A 21,783-nucleotide genomic window follows, 5' to 3' on the forward strand; every position below is an offset into this window, starting at 1 on the left:
TATTCAACACACTGTACAAGAATGGGCCTATTATGGGAAAACAATGTGAAAATACCGAATTAGATAAGGTTAATCTTAACTTTGCTTGCTGGAAAGAGAAACCATGGTTTGTGACATGCACCTCACCCCACCTACAGTACAGTATTGTTTTGGCCAGACACCACTTTAATTGTTTCAACTTTGATTGTTTCAACTTTGATCTAGGTATTTCAAATCCTACTGTAGCGTATATTATGAAAGTTGAATCTGTGCTGGGCTTAGTCATAGAAAATTTTAAACAACAAAAGAGGAATTGTCCTCCAATTTCTATAAGGGCATTTTTTATATTGGTAGAAACTACTGTGACTCAAGTACACTTGTCTTGTAGGTATACATGTATGTAAAACAAAGGATGAACTGCTCCAGTTTGTTTTAGGGTGTGTTTATGCTTCCATCTTTCAGGCCAGAATCAGCGTTTTCATTAGTCCAAAACATAGTTGCGTCCATGCTTACCTTCATTTAAATGATGTTTCAAAACGCCGATCATAAACTTACTAAAAGGTGTGTTTCTGAACATCGTTTGACCAGATTCAGGGTTTCTTGGTAAGTATAAACAGGGCCACATTCGTAAACGTGTTTAAATGACGTCATTTGGTACATGCTTCCGGTGAGATGAAAATACAGTTGCATGGTTCTATTATAGGGAGTTACCTCCATGAAATTACCTCTCAACTCCGGCCTGGTTTTGATAATGACCAACCTACATTTGCATTTGTGAATATTAAATTAAGTACAATCACAATCATGATGAATGTTGAGGGATTAGAAAACAGAACATGAGTTATGACAAGACATCGCTGAGGCAGAAGCCCTGCAGTAGCAGAAACAAATTGATGTCTTTACTTTATTACGTATATATACTTTATTTTGTCTTACTATTATCCTCACCATGGTAGAAATTCTATATGACTATGTCAAGTAGCTCCATGCAATTTCTAAAAGATCGGAAATTGTTCGAAGTTAAAATAATAGTCGACCATCACAACACTTAGAAAAAAAACTTTCAAAAAAGGGCGTGCCAAATTTGACCTCACTTTCCTGCTCAACAAAAAATACAATGCGAAGCCAGCTGCAGAAAAATGGAAGCATTAACAGCACTCCCAGAACCACGTTAGTGATCGGCATTCTGAAACGACGTTTGAAAATGTTGATTCTGTCCCCTCAGTGGAAGCATTAACACATCCTTTGACATTATAAATATTTATAAAGAAAAGCAAATTACAATGTGTACATGTAATACAGAGAAAAACCATATACATGTATGTTCAATATGCATGTATATGTATTTGACATGAAATAATTGACAAGAATGATAAGAGCAGGAGAAGAAAATGGGCAGAATTATACCCCTTTCATAAACCCAATTATGCGGCTAATAAGCAGCATAATTTGGTCGTAAAATCGGAGGAGGACCAGATTTATCCGCATTATTTTGATGCTGCAATTATCCGCATAATAGCGGCATCGGGACCAGATTTTGACTTAAAGAACGCATTTCAAAGTAATGCGGATAATTGCCATGGTGCGGTCACAAGGTCACCTTTTCCCAACACAACCACATCGGAGGGGGTGTGTGCGGTTGCCATGACGATTATCCGCCTTTTTCAGGACGGGCGCTCGTAAAAATAGTGCGGATTATTTTCGGAGTTTGTGAACGCAATTTTTATTGAATTATCCGCATTACTCTTAGGCGGCTAATTGGAGGATGGGTTTATGAAAGGGGTATTACTTCATTTTGTGGATTGTAACTGGAATTTTGTTGATTTTAAGATGATACAATTTCTATGAAAAAAAAAATTGCCTTCCTCTTGCTTGATTTCAAGCGGGATGTAATGCAGTTAATTGTTTGCTCTGTTGAGATGATGATGAACTGTACATGAGTGCAATACATTCATAGGCATATGTTTTATTATGCAAGATGATGAATTTTGCCATATTTAAAGGTCAAGTCCACCCTAGAAAAATGTTGATTTGAATAAATAAAGAAAAATCAAACTAGCATAACACTGAAAATTTCATCAAAATCGGATGTAAAATAAGAAAGTTATGACATTTTAAAGTTTCGCTTATTTTTCACAAAACAGTGATATGCACAACTCAGTGACATGCAAATGAGACACTTGATGATGTCCATCACTCACTATTTCTTTTGTTTTTTATTGTTTGAATTAAACAATATTTCATTTTTTTTAAAGATTTTACAATAAGGACCAACTTGACTGAGCCATATAGTATCAAACAATGCTAATTCTGCATGTTCAGGGAGGAATTAAACGTTGTTTCACTTGACAAGAGGAAAATTTTTAAATATTTTATATAATACAAGAGAAATAGTGAGTGGATGACGTCATCAGTCTGCTCATTTGCATACCGACCAGGAACTGTTTTGTGAAATTACGCAAAACTTCAAAATGTCATAACTTTCTTATTTTTCATCCGATTTTGATGAAATTTTTAGTGTTATGCTTGTTGCATTTTTCTCTTTTTATTCAAATCAACATTTTATTCCTCATACATGTAGTCTCAGGTTTTTTTTTGTCTTATCAATCTATAGGGGTGAGAAGAAGTTGCACTATGTAAGAAAACAACATAATCTATAGACTATAGGCTTTCAAAGCTTCATTTCATTTACTCAATATGCTTTATTTCATTTGTATCAATTATACAAATTTTAAGTAATAATAATGATAATAATAGTCCGCTTTTATATAGCGCTTAATACATTGGAACGACGTGTCTAAGCGCTTTACAGATATATTATTAACCCAGTCATCGGATTCAATCAGTCATTCCCGCGCACAATGTATGCACATCCTCCACTCCCTGGGTAGTATTCCAGTCAGTCGCTAGTGAGGCGCACACAGTACTGGACAAGCTACAATGACTTTCACATCCTACCGGGTACCCACAAGTGCATGAAATATAAGTTTGGGTTTCAATCTATAAATATTAGGCCCTTGAACTGCTTATTTCTTTAATTGAGGAATTTTAATCAAATTGTTTTTTTCAATGTTTGTTTTAACTGTTTTTTTTTTAAATTTCTTATGTACAGTTTTGTGGTTACTTTTGGGTTTTTTTATCGTTTTTTAATGGAAATTATTGGCAACAATTTTCCAATCATTAACAAAAAGTACAAATATTGATACAGATAAAATGTTGGCGAAAAATTTGCATTGGCTTTACTTGTGTAATATCATGGAGCTATCAATGTGTTGATAGCTCCATGGTAATATCATAACCGCATATCCATGCATGTATCAAAAAAATAGTCTTGAACAATATGGCGTGGCCCTGCTGTTCTTATGGATTTATCATAGAAATTTTTAAGGGGGCCATTACAGTCCCCTGGGATTGTTAGGGTTAAAGGTCAAATCCACCCCAGAAAAATGCTGATTTGAATCAGTAGAGAAAATTCAACCAAGCATAATGCTGAAAATTTCATCAAAATCGGATGTAAAATAAGAAAGTTATGACATTTTAAAGTTTCGCTTATTTTTCACAAAACATTTATAACAACTCAGTGATGTGCAAATGAGGGAGTTGATGATGTCTCTCACTCACTATTTCTTTTGTTTTTTTAATTGTTTGAACAATAAAATATTTCAATTTATACAGATTTGATAATAATGACCAACTTAACTGAACCAAAAAATGTTAAAACAATGGTAGTTCCACTCATGTTCAGGGAGGAAAAAAAATATATTTCACATGACAATGAGAAAATAACGACATACAAAATAAATAGTGAGTGATGTCATCAGTCCCCTCATTTGCATACCAACCAGGATGCGCATATAACTGTTTTGCGAAATTAAGCGAAACTTTAAAAATGTCATCACTTTATTATTTTACATCCGATTTTGATGAAATTTTCAGCATAATACGTTTTTCTTGGGGTGGACTTGTCCTTTAAGGTTTGCTAGCTGATTATCTTATTCTGAATTAAACTACTTTTCTTCATCTTTACAAAGCGCAAAGTTTCGACTACTTTCGTGTGTACCTCAAGGTTACGATGTCAGTTATACTGTCTATTAGCAAAATATTATTGTGCTTGTGCAACACTTCCATTTCATTCAAGTACTACTATTACATATTTGAGCTTATTTTAAATAGTGTTTCTATCCCTGTCTAAAAGTGAGCACAACGCTCAAATGCTTGTTAAAATGAGAATATATAGATTGATCTACATAATTGAACAGGAGGAAAGGAACATGACAAAGCAATGGAAAAGGGGAGAATAAGGGGGGAAAGAGAGAGGAGAAAAAGAGTGGTGGTGAGAAAGAGATTTAGTTAGAAGAAAATAATACACCACTTAAGAAAAAAAGTATAAAAAATATATTCATGTAAAATCACATCCATGCATATTTATAACACACAAGTCTATGAGGTGTTTTAAAACGCGTTTTAAAACATGTTTTAAAACACACCGTTTAAAACGTGCCAACCCTGTGCACAACTCAGTGACATGCAAATGAGAGAGTCAATGATGTCCATCACTCACTATTTCTTTTGTTTGAATTACCGTATACATTATTTCAATTTTACCAATTTGACAATAAGGACCAACTTTACTGAACCAGAAAATGTTAAAACAGTGGCAATTCCACATATTCAGTGAGGAATAAAACTTTGTTTTACATGACAATGAGGAGAAAATTAGAATATTTCATATAATAAAATACAAAAGAAATAGTGGGTGAGTGATTTCACCAGTCTCCTCATTTGCATACCGACCAGGATGTGCATATAACTGTTTGGGAAATTTAGCAAAAATGTCATAACTTTCTTATTATACATCCAATTTTGATGACATTATCAGTGTTATGCTTGTTAGATTTTTCTCTTTTTATTCAAATCAACTTTTTGTTGGGGTGGACTTGTCCTTTAAAAACTGTTAGATCTACCCCTTTTGAAAAATTAAAATGGCTGAATGAAAAATACAATAGATTTTTGTATATACATGTACAGTGACATGCTGTAAAAAGTGAAAATAAATGAAAATAATTCGATAATCTCTTAGGATTGAAGTTAATTTAATATTTTTTTAACTCTTTACATTATTTTTCTTTGAAGTGTGAATATTGATGGCATCCATTTCTACACTTTCATTTATACAAAAATTACAAGACTGTCTAATTTAGGGCCTATATGTATTTTGAATGTACAGGTACATGTACTACATGTAGTAGTAGTTCTATTTACAGTGTCAAGATATTAATATGGTATTTCTCTGAAATGACCTCTACTTGTATATCCCACAGAAGCTTAAAGGGGAATGAAACCTTTGGAACAAGTAGGCGTGTGTCAAAACATAAAAATCAAAGAATATGAACAAAGAAAGTTTGAGTAAAATCGGACAAATAATGAGAAAGTTATGATCATTTGAATATTGCAATCACTAATGCTATGGAGATCTTAACATTGGCAATGCGACAAGGATGTTTGATGTCACATGTGAACAACTTTCCCTTTGATGTACTATAAAATACCCTCAAAAAGTCTCTTTTGTTTTTTCTTATGGTGATACAAACTCTTTATCCATGATGTATTCTTTCAAAATCTGTATTACATGCCCTCCTATAGAAAGAACACATGATCTACGGATAGATGTAATAAAAGAGGCAATTTAAGTGAAATATATACTAAATCAATGGGGGAGAGTTGTTCACAAGTGACATCACACATCTTTGTCGCATTGCCAATTTGAGGACCTCCATAGCATTCGTGATCGCAATATTCAAATGCTCATAACTTTCTCATTATTTGTCCGATTTTTCTCAAACTTTCGTGGATCTGTTTCTTGGATTTTTCTGTTTTCACACAAGCTATCTTGTTCCAAAGGTTTCATTTTCCTTTAAAGCATCCTGCTTCCTGTTTTAATCCTACCTGTATATAATGATACAAGAACACCACAGCTGGTGATCCTAATTGATACTGTAGTGTTGGTGATGTTTCCTTTGTTTATACCAGTAAATGGCATAACCTTGTCACTGTGGACTTGCATATATATATCTCTGTCACGTTACAAATGTGGATGTACAGATGACTGGGGCAGGCTTCCTGGTTTACATGTAGCTACATGTATGATACTGTGGAGATACATGTATAGGCCTTATTATCATGATAGGATAATTATATGACCCACCGAACTTGTTGATATGTGTCATACTGTAGTAGGCCATGGAACATTGAAATTATGAAACCCCCTTTTACAAAATCATGGAAGATTTTATCTGTTCACTAGGTGATTTCAGACCACCTCGAAGTTCGTCAGTTCCAGGTATTCTCTGATCGGGAAATTTACCCCGATCAGAAAATACCAGGTATTTTGGTAATGTGAAAGCAAACTACGCGTAATTTCCCCGAAAGAAAATACCCGCTAAATAGTAGGTACTTGGGCGAAATTACGAGAACTTTCGCGGGGATTTTTCCAAGGTCGCAGGTATTTTGGCGATGTGAAAGCAAATTACGGGAACTTTTAGCCCAGCGTGTCGTTGGGTGCGGCGCCGTGGGTGGCTGCTGGGCTAGTAGTTTTGAATCTCGCGCCTTGCCTGCTTATTAGACCATACTGCGCATGCTCCTAACTTCAGGAATTTATCCCGAAGTGTATTTTTCGGGGCGGTCTGAATGCAGGACTAATTAATGGGTATTTTTTAGCCTAAAATGTTCTCGTAATTTAACGGGGATTCTTGTGATCGAGGCGGTTTGAAACCACCTACTGATTGTGAAATATGTATCATTGTAGGCCTACATGTAGTCATAAATCAAGTATCACTGATAATCTTTCATGCAGTTCAGTTCAGCATGATCAAGGTCATATGTCATTTAGTGTCACTAACTTTAACCATGTTCTGGTATCAACTTATTATTAAACCAAGGTTAAGTTTGTAAAAATTATGTTTCATGAAACTTGGACATGTGAAATTAGGGCTTTCCCCCTATGTGAAATTTATTCGTCTTTCTCAGCACTGCTGTCACCGTCACGTTGAATATAGGGCCTACATGTATGATGCAGGCAACACTGCCAGAGCTGTCCACTTGTTTTAAAGTTCATCCTTGAATCTTGATTGTGTTTCAAAATCCTAAAGAGCTGTGAAAGGAAATAAGCCCCAAAAGCTGTACTTGAATATCTTTCAAGGAAGTAAATTGTTGATATTACCATGCAAACACCCAGGAAATATTTAGTGCTTTTTATTGATAAGCAGTTATGCACACATAAAAGTATAAACATATAGGCCTACATGTACATGTAGATTGATACAATATGTGTGTTAATACATTTGTATAATAGAGTCCAGTGACACATCCCAAATACTTTTTTTTTAGGGAAACTGATTACCTATTACATACCTTTAATAATGCTTTTTCCATATTTAAAAAAATACTTGGGCTTAAATAGTTTATTTTTATTTTTTGCATACGTGTAGTCATGCTGAAGAGCTGTGTCTTAACAATGATTTTTTTTAGTGTTGCTCACCAGTGATTTCTTTCTCCTGTTTGAATCGAACAGATGATGGGGAGGGGGGGGGGGGGGGGAACCAAACATGTATTGGATATGGATTATTTTAACCAAAAAAATAGGCAATTAATAGCAATATATTCTGTTGGAAAAAAACCCCAGACTGCTTCAGAATGGATTGGGAGTGATACTTGCATTTTAAAGATCACAACATGATTTCTAATTGTATGGATCCCTATTAACACTTTATGATAAAGGAAAGTAAAGAAAGGAAATGGATAATTGATATGACTTCCCCTAGTGTAAAGAGAGCCAAGTGAGAGAGAAGGATGATAGAGAGGGATGAAGGAAGTTTAAAGGGAAATTTGTAGAAGGGGGATACATGGATAGCAGCATTAAAAGGAAGGCAAATATCTATTAATGTATTGCATGTACACTTTAATGCAGAAGACCTGTCATACTTGTGAGCTTTATTGTAATGTTTTGGATTTTGGTGTCAAACTTCAGAATATTTTATACGCCTGTCCTAGGACGGGACGTATTATGGTATCACGCTCGGTATCCGTCTGTCCGTCCGTTAACTTTTCCTTGTAAACGCGATAACCTCAGTTTGATTTAATCTAGGGTCATGTAATTTGGTGTGTATGATAATAGCATTGATCCCAGGAAGCCTATTGATTTTGAGGTCCAAAGGTCAAGGTCAGTGACATATTTTCATCTTACCCTTCTGCAGTCTTTGTAAACGCGATAACTTCAGTTTAACTGAACCTAGGCTCATATAATTTGGTGTGTATGATACTAGCATGAATCCCAGGAAGCATATTGATTTTGAGGTCGAAGGTCAAGGTCACAGTGACATGTTTTCATCTTACCCTTCTGCAGTCTTTGTAAACGCGATAACTTCAGTTTAACTGAACCTAGGCTCATATAATTTGGTATATATGATACTAGCATGAATTCCAGGAAGCATATTGATTTTGAGGTCTAAAGGTCAAAGGTCAAGGTCACAGTGAGTCAGTGACATGTTTTCATCTTACCCTTCTGCAGTCTTTGTAAACGTGATAACTTCAGTTTAACTGAACCTAGGCTCATATAATTTGGTGTGTATGATACTAGCATAGATCCTAGCAATTCTATTGATTTTGAGGCCAAAAGGTCAAAGGTGAAGGCACCACCTTCTACTTTTCTTGCTTGACCAATAACTCAATTTTCCGTGTTACAGATGGGCGTATTATGTGCTCGCCTTAGCGACACTCTTGTTTGTGATTACATGTAAAATTATAACATAATGAAGGTTACATTGAATATGCCTGTTGAAACTTGAATCCCAGATTAAAGTGCAAGTATTAACTGTAATCAGTTCTATAATAAAAGTGGCATCGCACTGTTTTAGATAGAAATGAGAACACAGGGTTCTTAATTTTTTTTAGTAGCAAGTTATTTTTCTGATTTATTTGTACAAATTGGTAAAACATTCTATTCATATATGTGCTAATGGATATTTGATGAGCAAAATGATGATGTAATATCCCCACTTGTTATTTCGTATTTTAGCATATGAAATATGGAATATGAAATATGAATGTTATTAAAATTAATTAAAATATTGGGTTGACAACTGATTAGATGTTTATTACTACAACTTATTTTATCATAAGGGAGACATATCATACACTCTTGCATGAAAATATGACATAATGATGATTTCAAGTAATAACATGAGAAAAAAAGGGAGACATGGCATCATCAGCCGACCAAATGAATACTCATGACAACGTGTGTATTATTAAAAACAAAATATTGCTATCTTTAAAAGATTCAATAACTTTGTTATTTGTTATCATATTTTGTTGAAATTTTCGTCATTTTGCTCACCGAAGTTAACTCTATTTATATAGTTATTTTCAGCCCACAGTACCCCTTTAAAATGTATATGTTGTTTTTTTTTTAATGTGACTCAGAAAAATCAAACTAATATGACATTGTGATATTATAATATTTAATACATTCAAATCAATTCTTTTTATATCATTTCATATCTTTCAGCAAGTTGAAGTTGATGGACAACAATGCATGCTCGAGATCTTGGATACAGCAGGCACAGTAAGTTTAAAGTTACCCCCCCAAAAAAAATATAAAAACAAACAAACAACAATGGATGGAAGGGATGAACAGAGTGACGATTGAATAAAAGAAAGGTGTAAGTTACAAAATGAAAATTTAAGAATAATGTATATATCTATATACATAAATACAAATGGAAACATTCTTCATTTCAATTTATTTCCTTTTTTAAAAACAACAATACATGTATATATAAATCAATACAATGCCATATTCAATACATAATAATACTTCTAGTGGAAGATCATAAAAAACACAAATAATGGCTTATTAAAAATGACCCCTTACAGTATAAGTAACATACAAAGATGAAATAACTCCAAAAATGTATAATACAAACTAACGAAGGGTAAGAACAAAAGTGCGGTACGTGAATTACTGTACATCTGCATCAATCAGAACAATCAGGTAAAGTAATCAGGAGGTGTCTTTTATACAAACATTTGAATTGTTTTACAGTCTTACTATACTTAAATGAACAGGAATGAAAAATAAATCATGCTAAATACATGTAATACACAGAATGATTTTGCATTTGTAATTTCATCAGCATTTTTGGTCATAAGAGAAAAGATCTAGGTTCTATAGTACAGTCCTTTGTAAAAATCTGCAACAAAACAAGACTTTTTGTAGAGCAGCCTTTATAAAATGTGGATCAAACCGTGATGCGATACCTGGAAGAACTAAGAATGCCAAATGAATGTGGATATTAAGTGAAACAAAAGGGGGGAAATATGAAATTGGATAATTGTGACAAATTATTATTTGTATTATGTTTTGTATCTTAGAAGCCTGCGTGAATGTTGGTCAGAAATCAAGTCAGTTTTATCGTAATACCTTCTCTCTATTTGTTGAAAAATACAGTCAAATAGCTATTATAAAAAAGGAAGTTGAGCAAATCGGATATCCATTATCCATACCCTATCCTTTTGCAATGAATTCACACACACACACACACACATCAAATTCCAATAGACCTCCATGTACAGGATGAGGATCATCCCTCCAACCAGAAGTGTATTTTACATGTATTACTATATTGTACAACATATTTCCGGACTGTTTTTGTTTAATGTGCCCTTTAGAGATAGTTGAAGCCTATAACCTTGAAATCAAAGACGTTTTGTTGGTTTTTGTGTGCGTGTGTGAAAATAAGAACATATTTTTTTTCCAAAATTAATCACAATCAATACTTTCTCATTTTTGCGAACTGCGAACATTTGCATGCATAAAACATTTTGTGAAACAAAATGTGTGTAGTGTTTGTTTCACAATTTTGAAATGACTTCATGGTCGAGCTGATTTTATGATTATACCTTTGCTATATATACCAGGCATGATATTCTCCCGATTAAAATTGAAATTCCGATTTTTTAAAATAATTTTTTTAGATTTAATTTTTTTTAACGTGAACTCCTTTGCCCAAGAACGTGAAAATGACATAAAGCGAAAATAATGACAGTTTATAGGAAGAATGATTCATTAAATTATGATTGATTTAAAGGGGGATCTCATTTCTGACATGAACACATTGCATGCATCATTATTTGGTTATGAAATAACTTCTTAAATATACATTGCAAGCACTCTTCAAAATGAATTTGGAGGAAAGATGATTATCATTATTATAAAATTGTTTTGATTTTTGTTATATTATTAAATTATTATTCTTACAATAGTAGTTATATATACAAACTATTTAAAGTTAAAATGAAATAAATTGTAGAGTAGTACAAATCACTTTATATTCTCAGCCAGGGCTCATTTTATACTCACATAATTTATCAAGTAATCTTTTTATTTCTATTCTTTTCCTTTCTTTTTATGTCTCCAGGAACAATTTACAGCAATGAGAGATTTGTACATGAAGAATGGGCAGGGTTTTGTTCTTGTGTATTCCATCACAGCACAATCTACCTTTAATGATCTACATGATTTACGAGAGCAGATTCTACGTGTCAAAGACACAGATAATGTGAGTACCTATCAGTCGGCAGACTAATACACCTTTGTTTACCTGAATGCTTTCATACATGTGGTACACTATACAGTTTAATATGACCTTGTTGAAAATAATGCAGGTAGCACTTATCCACTGATAAAGCTTGTAATGGGAGACTCGTGTCATTTAGGACATTGTCTCCTGCTATAAATGTTTGACTTTCAAGAATGTTGTTATTCAAATATTTTGTTGAGGAAAGAAGTCTTGGTGCACATGCATGTATATTGGAAGATTCATAGACATTATGATGCCAAGTCAGTAATCCTCCCTCATATTTTTAAGTAAGATAAGTAATTTTGTTTTGCTGTATCTATTACATAAATAGTGTAATTTTTTATAAAAATATGCCTTTAATTTCAATGAGAAATGCTTTTATTTCCCCTATTTGCTTTCTCACCCTGCTTTTATTGTTCTTTTATTCGTTGAATTCAATTCTTTTAAAATTTCATATCATTTCATACCATATATTTGCTTATCATTTATTGTTGTTTTTCTTTTTTTACACATTTTTTGTACATTGATGGTAACTATATTCTCTAAAACATCCCCTTGACTGTTGTTATGATGTACCTTTCAGGTTCCCATGGTACTTGTAGGAAACAAATGTGATTTAGAAGATGAGAGAGTAGTAGGAAAGGATCAGGGAGCCAGCTTAGCAAGGCAATTCAATGGATGGTAAGTACACCAATCCATACATTTTATTTTTACAGCAATTATATTTTAAACGATGGATGCTTCTACCTTGGTTGGCAACTATATCTGTTCTATTGAGCGATCGGTTTTTCTATCCAATTTTAATTTTTTAGGATGAGGGTGTACTAATGTTGTATCGAAAAGTACCACATGATTAAAACTCTATGGTCCTGTTGTTGTTTGTAGTGCAACATTGATTTTATGAACCCACAAATCATAGATGACGCATGCGTAGATGGTTCTGCTTGTCAATTTTTTTATCGTAGAAGCATTCATCATGCAAACTAAAAGACCCTTACTATCATATCTTTAAAGGAATAGTAGTGAACCACATTAAAGACTTCACTATACATCCCCAAAATACTGAACAATTACCGTAAACACTCATTTTTTTGTGAGTACCTGCTTAGTGTTCAAAACAAAGATTGAAAAGAGTCACCTGTGATATAAATAGATTCTCTCACCCATTGAATTCATACCAACTGATGTAGCTTTTTACAAATCCTGATCATGATAAATTGTGCAGAAAGATCTTTTATTTTTTTAAGAGATTAAATGGTATGATAAAAGTAGAGGTCAATATAACAGACATCCAGTACATTCTTCGCTCCTATTATTTCACTTCAAGTTTGTGGTGAGGTGTAATAACTGTTTGAACTTATTAAGTCACTTTAACATTAATTCTGTTTTAGATATGCAAGTTTTTTCTCTCCAAGAACTGGAAAAATGTTTGGATCCATATTACAGTGAATGTTAGTGATTCCCACTTGTTTCCTGTTCTAGATTGTATGTATATTCTGTGTCAAGATAAATGCAAAGATTTAAACTGAATAGTTTAAATGTTAATATCAGGGGTTGAATTTCAAAGCTATTAATTTCATTTATGATTTTTTTAATGCCATAATGATTATGAATTTTGAAGTCTTATTTGCCATTAAAGGGGTGTGTATCCTAAATATTTTCCTGCAATCCTTTTTTAATACAGACATGTGTGGAATGGGATCCATGTTCTATTTAGGTCTTGGCTTTTTTTCCCTTTTCCCCCTAATTATGTACCTCATTGGCAAACTCCCAGAAACAAAAATTGTTTAAAGTCATAGCAGAAAACAGCTGTGACTTTATTACTTTCTACAGTCATTACAGCAAGGATGCATCTGCTAGGTTTGGGGTTTGAAGAGAAAATTGAGATATTTAAATAACAACATTCCTATCATAAAAAAGGGATTTTTAGTTTTAATATTTAAGTTTCCCATATTACACATTTAATTTGTAGAAAGAAAGAAAGATATGTTTCAATGCTCTCACTATTACTTTGTATGGACCCAGCAGGAATGTTGTCAATTAAACGCTATTGTTTTTTGGGGGGTAAGAATATTAGAAGTAGCTTACAGTGCTATCAATGCATGTGTAAAACAATAAATAATACATGCAATATTTTTTTTGCATACTGTATGCAATGTCCAATTCCTCAAATATTCTGTTTTCAATATACATGTAAAGTGTACCTCTTTTTACATGTTATCATAAAGAGGAGAAAGTCCAGTGATTTAAATATCAAGTATGCATAAACCCACATCCAATATGATACCTAACACCTCAAATAATCAGGCAATGAATGTATTTCTAGTTTTTTTACCACCCCACTATGAAACTGTTTCATTGTATTACATTTACACTACATATTTATTAGATCTGGGGACTGTTTCATGAAAGTTGTCAGCACTGACAAGTTGAATTTCTCTGATACTATAGTAACAGTCAGAGGCCAGTGCCTCTCAGCCAAGGATCTCACTAAAAAGTCAGCACTGACAATTAAGATAGTGCTGAAAACTTACATGAAATGCCCCCTTGCTGTAATGCTTTGAATGAAAAGGATTAACTACCTTTGATGTCAGCATTATACATGTTCTACAATGTTTGTTTTTATCTTGTGCAGTACATTCTTGGAGACCTCAGCTAAAGCCAAGGTCAATGTTAATGACCTCTTCTATGACCTAGTCAGACAGATCAATCGACTAACACCAGAATCACGGAAGAAACCAGGAAAAGGAGGAAAGGGTGACAGAAAGAAATGCATAATTGTGTAATAAATGGCTGTTTGGGATGAAAAAAAATATTTGTTTGATGGAATGAAACGGGGTGAAAAGAGGATTTTGTAAGAGCTTTAAACAATCCATCGGGTTTGTGACTGACAAATTCTGTGCAGCTTTAATAGAGAATGACTCTGAACATGCTTTGTAACACTTTCATCATATTGGTAGCCCTTGTGGTGATTTGTGCTCTCTCCATAGAGGTGATATTATTCAAATCTTCTGCATGAAAATAGAGGAAATCTTGACAATGAACAAGGATTTTTTACGTTTTCTAGCCATTAGATAACATTTATCCACTCAGCAATGCTTGTTTGTTATAGCACTGTACTATACTTGAAAACTCAGAAACATCTAAAAACATATCATTGTTCTTATAGATGCAAGAGTTTACATGAAAGCTGCATTTCTTTATTAATATCCCTTGACTTGATTAATAGAGGAACAAATATTCCACATACTTATAATATAAGCCTTGAAGACTGGTAAAAATCAGTATAAGAAGAATGTTTGGGAAAGATTGGTTCAAGTTGAAAAAGGAGAAAGTGGATGGAACTGACAAACAAAAGTTGCAAAGATTGTCTGTATTGAGTGTTGGGGTCTTCTATATGGGACCAGTATTACTGGGATCATTTTTGTACATTCAGAAAAAAAAGCAAAAGCCTTCAACTCTGCTTTGTTTTGTATTGTTCAACTGTACAAATTTTGGTACATGTAATTGACTATAACATAGGACAGTATATGTATCACTTGTTAACTACATTTTAGATTACATTGTTGCACCCTAGTCCCAAATTATACATTTAATAAAACTATGTCTTTTGTTCAGCCTCGTTTGTAATGCCTCATTCAGATTTCATGTAAAAAAATTGGCAGCAGCAAAACCTTGTTAGATAACAATGCAGGGTGTGAAGGGGCACAGAAGAAAACACTCAATAATCATCTCAAATGTACATCACACTGATCTTATCATCTTTAAATCATTTGCATTTTCATGTCTGAATTAGACTTTATATTTGAAGCTGGTCAAGAGGAATAGTTGCAAGAAGTTACTTGTAATAAAGTCAGTCATTTCTGAGGACCTCACATTGGTCAATTCCAATTAGTTAGTCTGGGACTGTATATCAACTTGCGATGATCAACCCTATGTTGTTGCTATGTATGCACATTGTTTGATATTGTAACATCAATTGCATCATCAGATTATCTGATGGTCTTTGGTGATATGCAATTAATGTAGTGTACTGGTAGGAGAATTTTAGATCTACCTGTATATTTTGATATCTTTGAGTAGAAAAGTCAGTTCTCCCATGTCATTCCCCTTACTAGTCCATACCATTCTTATTCATCCAGTACCCTTATTAAAATTACCACTTTGTTTTCTCCATTTCTTCATATAACATTTTTTTAGAATGAGGGGAAAGGGCATACTTATTCATAATTTGTATAATTGAGATGAGATATATTCATCTCACAATCAGTTTTTCATATACACTACAATATCGCACTCCTGACACTTGGTACAGTATTGTTGCATTGTACTGATAGTGTGACATTAGAGGACAATAAAGTCTGTTTTATCTGACAATTACCATCGTAATAGTTAGACATCTGTGCTTTTCAGCCAATCAAAATCAAAGAAAGTCATCAGACTTGATAAATGTTGATAACACTTTCCTGGTGGTGTATTACCAAATAGCTTTTTAGCTTAGGAATGAGAACAATGTTTAATTAAGTTATACTTATATCCCTGCCATTCAGGATATATAGCATAAATTCTTTTGAGAGTAAAAAAAAAAAAGAATATTGTTTCATAAGTATGTTCAAATAGTAATCCTAGTTCAGTACTGGGCAGCTGAAACAAATGATATCAAAAATATGATTGACATTTTTAAAACAGATTGTTAAATGAACTCCCTTTATTAATGTACCTATGTTTGTTTGTATGTCTGCATGCTCTTCCAATTAATATTAAATATGTCTCAGTGAGTATTGCATTATTTAAATTGCTATAGGTCTTATTTATCTCGAAATGTTATATATGTATACTTTGTCATCATCTTAATAATTATTCATTGATATCTTTACTCTTTTTTTTTTTACTTTATGTTGTAGACAAGAAAAATAAGCATTGAGTATTTTGTTATCTATGACTAGATTTGTTAACATAAGTTATAGGTAGAAATTCATTGTAAACGACAATAGGTCATATGCACAGTTTGTATTTTTTAACCAAAATTTCAATACCCTTCTCAACATTACAAACAAAGTTTGATCGTAAACAAAGAGAGTAAGAGAAAAAGAATTTGTCAGATCATTTTAAGATTCAAAGCAAATCTCTAATACAAATTCAAACAGAAAGTGTTTTTAAATCAAATTTTACATTGGAAAATGACAGCAATATTGCCTTACATTAACAAAGGAGCTTTGAAAGAAATTTATAAAAGAATAAATCTATGATGTTGAGCTTGCCAATAAATATATGAAATGATTGTATAATAACTCTACTTGTTTCATTTTGTACTATTATTCATTTGGGTTACCATATTGAATTTTGGAGTAGGAAAATCAGGCAAATACTTGCAATGCAGTGATTTGTAACTTTTGTCATTTGATATGTTTGATTTTATCATTGATGTAATCATCATTGCCAAGTGTCAAACAACACAGTAGACTGATGATGGTAGATACAGCAGAATGTTGTAAGAAAAATGAAATCAACATATTATTAGGAAAGATTGATTTGTTTTGATGAATATTGTTTACATGCATGTACACTTTGATATAAATGAATGGAATTTAAATGCATGCATGTGTATTTAGGTTTGATTTTTTTCTTGTAAATAATGGAGAGGTCTAAGGGTTCATTTGCAAAACCAGATCTGTCCATTGTGGCAGCTTTAGTCTTTAAAGGTTGTAGATTCTTTTTTTTTTTGTTCTCTCTCTCTCTCTCTCTCTGTAATCCTTTCGACATGATTGTTGCATATTTTCTATCTGGTATCCCATTTCCATAGTAATGTATGATCACAATTGATTCATGGCCACTTCTCTTAGAACACCAATAACCAGGGTTTTTCAATGTTAATTGATGAATAAAAAAACAGTTTTGATTTAATTAAGATTAAAGATTCAAACTGGAGCTTAAACTAGGAGGTTATCAGACAAGATTGATATGATCACAGATTTATGACAAATGTATTGATGCATGATTGATCAGTATTGAGAGAGCGCATATAAAGGCTAACTGAATCTTTCATGCTCAGTTGTCAAAATTACATAAAAGAAAAAAAAATTCTTATCTATTTTACATGTATACTAGAACTAAGAATTGCCTTGCATTGAAATTAAACATTTTATAAATAACTCTTCTATTTTATTGAATTTTAATTTCTTTATTTAACAACTTTTATCAGTAGGACAGGTATTAAACTTCTGTGTTCATCATTTAGAAGGCTTTTCTAGCATTTGTATGTTTGTAAATGTGATGCCATTAAAATGATTTTTATGTTGGATGTCTGGGCTTGCATTGTGAGGAAGCCTTAATCAATAAATATGCTTTACTGTACAGTATACAAACATGATGTTACTTGTTTAGTTCTTTTGTCTCGGTCATGTTTGATTTTCAATTATCAACTTCATTCCTAACTTACCATAATCACATTTATATTGACTCGGTCTACTAAGAGATGGTCTTACTCTCTGGTCTTCTCTATCACGATCAGGGCTAAACTCACTTGGTCTGCTAAGAGATGGTCTTACTCTCTGGTCTTCTCTATCACCATCAAGGCTAAACTCACTTGGTCTAAAAAGAGATGGTCTTACTCTCTGGTCTTCTCTATCACCATCAAGGCTAAACTCACTTGGTCTAAAAAGAGATGGTCTTACTCTCTGGTCTTCTCTATCACCATCAAGGCTAAACTCACTTGGTCTAAAAAGAGATGGTCTTACTCTCTGGTCTTCTCTATCACCATCAAGGCTAAACTCACTTGGTCTAAAAAGAGATGGTCTTACTCTCTGGTCTTCTCTATCACCATCAAGGCTAAACTCACTTGGTCTGCTAAGAGATGGTCTTACTCTCTGGTCTTCTCTATCACCATCAGGGCTAAACTCACTTGGTCTACTAAGAGATGGTCTTACTCTCCTGTCTTCTCTATCACCATCAAGGCTAAACTCACTTGGTCTACTAAGAGATGGTCTTACTCTCTGGTCTTCTCTATCACCATCAAGGCTAAACTCACTTGGTCTACTAAGAGATGGTCTTACTCTCTGGTCTTCTCTATCACCATCAAGGCTAAACTCACTTGGTCTACTATGAGATGGTCTTACTCTCCTGTCTTCTCTATCACCATCAGGGCTAAACTCACTTGGTCTACTAAGAGATGGTCTTACTCTCCTGTCTTCTCTATCACCATCAAGGCTAAACTCACTTGGTCTACTAAGAGATGGTCTTACTCTCTGGTCTTCTCTATCACCATCAAGGCTAAACTCACTTGGTCTACTAATAGATGGTCTTACTCTCTGGTCTTCTCTATCACCATCAAGGCTAAACTCACTTGGTCTAAAAAGAGATGGTCTTACTCTCTGGTCTTCTCTATCACTATCAAGGCTAAACTCACTTGGTCTACTAAGAGATGGTCTTACTCTCCTGTCTTCTCTATCACCATCAAGGCTAAACTCACTTGGTCTAAAAAGAGATGGTCTTACTCTCTGGTCTTCTCTATCACCATCAAGTCTAAACTCACTTGGTCTACTAAGAGATGGTCTTACTCTCTGGTCTTCTCTATCACCATCAAGGCTAAACTCACTCGGTCTACTAAGAGATGGTCTTACTCTCCTGTCTTCTCTATCACGATCAGGGCTAAACTCACTTGGTCTGCTAAGAGATGGTCTTACTCTCTGGTCTTCTCTATCACCATCAAGGCTAAACTCACTTGGTCTACTAAGAGATGGTCTTACTCTCCTGTCTTCTATATCACCATCAAGGCTAAACTCACTTGGTCTACTATGAGATGGTCTTACTCTCTGGTCTTCTCTATCACCATCAAGGCTAAACTCACTTGGTCTACTAAGAGATGGTCTTACTCTCTGGTCTTCTCTATCACCATCAAGGCTAAACTCACTTGGTCTAAAAAGAGATGGTCTTACTCTCTGGTCTTCTCTATCACTATCAAGGCTAAACTCACTTGGTCTACTAAGAGATGGTCTTACTCTCCTGTCTTCTCTATCACCATCAAGGCTAAACTCACTTAAATTGGTCTAAAAAGAGATGGTCTTACTCTCTGGTCTTCTCTATCACCATCAAGTCTAAACTCACTTGGTCTACTAAGAGATGGTCTTACTCTCTGGTCTTCTCTATCACCATCAAGGCTAAACTCACTCGGTCTACTAAGAGATGGTCTTACTCTCCTGTCTTCTCTATCACGATCAGGGCTAAACTCACTTGGTCTGCTAAGAGATGGTCTTACTCTCTGGTCTTCTCTATCACCATCAAGGCTAAACTCACTTGGTCTACTAAGAGATGGTCTTACTCTCCTGTCTTCTCTATCACCATCAAGGCTAAACTCACTTGGTCTACTATGAGATGGTCTTACTCTCTGGTCTTCTCTATCACCATCAAGGCTAAACTCACTTGGTCTAAAAAGAGATGGTCTTACTCTCTGGTCTTCTCTATCACCATCAAGGCTAAACTCACTTGGTCTACTAAGAGATGGTCGTTACTCTCTGGTCTTCTCTTTCTATCACCATCAAGTCTAAACTCACTTGGTCTACTAAGAGATGGTCTTACTCTCCTGTCTTCTCTATCACCATCAAGGCTAAACTCACTTGGTCTACTATGAGATGGTCTTACTCTCCTGTCTTCTCTATCACCATCAAGGCTAAACTCACTTGGTCTACTAAGAGATGGTCGTTACTCTCTGGTCTTCTCTTTCTATCACCATCAAGTCTAAACTCACTTGGTCTACTAAGAGATGGTCTTACTCTCTGGTCTTCTCTATCACCATCAAGGCTAAACTCACTTGGTCTACTAAGAGATGGTCTTACTCTCCTGTCTTCTCTATCACCATCAGGGCTAAACTCACTTGGTCTACTAAGAGATGGTCTTACTCTCTGGTCTTCTCTATCACCATCAAGGCTAAACTCACTTGGTCTACTAAGAGATGGTCTTACTCTCTGGTCTTCTCTATCACCATCAAGGCTAAACTCACTTGGTCTACTAAGAGATGGTCTTACTCTCTGGTCTTCTCTATCACCATCAAGGCTAAACTCACTTGGTCTAAAAAGAGATGGTCTTACTCTCTGGTCTTCTCTATCACTATCAAGGCTAAACTCACTTGGTCTACTAAGAGATGGTCTTACTCTCCCGTCTTCTCTATCACGATCAGGGCTAAACTCACTTGGTCTGCTAATAGATGGTCTTACTCTCTGGTCTTCTCTATCACCATCAAGGCTAAACTCACTTGGTCTAAAAAGAGATGGTCTTACTCTCTGGTCTTCTCTATCACCATCAAGGCTAAACTCACTGGGTCTAAAAAGAGATGGTCTTACTCTCTGGTCTTCTCTATCACCATCAAGGCTAAACTCACTTGGTCTACTAAGAGATGGTCTTACTCTCTGGTCTTCTCTTTCTATCACCATCAAGGCTAAACTCACTTGGTCTACTAAGAGATGGTCTTACTCTCTGGTCTTCTCTATCACTATCAAGGCTAAACTCACTTGGTCTAAAAAGAGATGGTCTTACTCTCTGGTCTTCTCTTTCTATCACCATCAAGGCTAAACTCACTTGGTCTACTAAGAGATGGTCTTACTCTCTGGTCTTCTCTATCACCATCAAGGCTAAACTCACTTGGTCTACTAAGAGATGGTCTTACTCTCCTGTCTTCTCTATCACTATCAAGGCTAAACTCACTTGGTCTACTAAGAGATGGTCTTACTCTCTGGTCTTCTCTTTCTATCACCATCAAGGCTAAACTCACTTGGTCTTCTAAGAGATGGTCTTACTCTCCTGTCTTCTATATCACCATCAAGGCTAAACTCACTTGGTCTACTAAGAGATGGTCTTACTCTCTGGTCTTCTCACACTTTATATTGGGTCCAATCGCCACTTGCAAGAGCTGCCAACCTTAATTGTAAAATAATCCTATTCTTTCTTTTTATCCTATTTTCAAGCCTTAAATCCTGTTTTTCTTTAAAATTTTGAAAAACATACCAAAATTGTCCTTCTGACAAGTTTAAAAAATTCTATTTCTAGGAAGGAAATTCTATTTAGTGTCACTTTCTCGTTAAAAATCTTAATAATTAAAATAAAATGCTACTGATTGGCAGCTCTGCACTTGGTTCAACTATCACCTGGTCTAATAATCATTTCACATTTCCAC

General features: G+C 34.3%; 2 protein-coding genes across 2 annotated transcripts; one reads left to right on the top strand and one right to left on the bottom strand.

The window, feature by feature from the left end:
* Nucleotides 1-9,522: 9,522 nt before the first annotated feature.
* On the top strand, nucleotides 9,523-17,983 carry LOC129256657 (ras-related protein Rap-1A-like). The gene is made up of 4 exons (XM_054894817.2): nucleotides 9,523-9,601; nucleotides 11,457-11,597; nucleotides 12,202-12,299; nucleotides 14,254-17,983. Exons 1-4 carry the CDS (start codon nucleotides 9,572-9,574, stop codon nucleotides 14,402-14,404), a joined length of 420 nt encoding a protein of 139 aa, XP_054750792.1. The 5' UTR covers nucleotides 9,523-9,571; the 3' UTR covers nucleotides 14,405-17,983.
* On the bottom strand, nucleotides 16,249-21,043 carry LOC135153475 (zinc finger CCCH domain-containing protein 13-like). Its single transcript, XM_064096107.1, has 3 exons — nucleotides 20,256-21,043; nucleotides 18,058-19,652; nucleotides 16,249-16,262 (listed from the first exon to the last, which is right to left on the bottom strand). The coding sequence occupies exons 1-3, from the start codon at nucleotides 21,041-21,043 to the stop codon at nucleotides 16,249-16,251; spliced, it is 2,397 nt and encodes a 798-aa protein (XP_063952177.1).
* Between the last annotated feature and the right edge of the window lie 740 nt (nucleotides 21,044-21,783).

This window comes from Lytechinus pictus, chromosome 3 (genome assembly GCF_037042905.1).
Source record: "Lytechinus pictus isolate F3 Inbred chromosome 3, Lp3.0, whole genome shotgun sequence".
Taxonomy (NCBI): domain Eukaryota; kingdom Metazoa; phylum Echinodermata; class Echinoidea; order Temnopleuroida; family Toxopneustidae; genus Lytechinus; species Lytechinus pictus.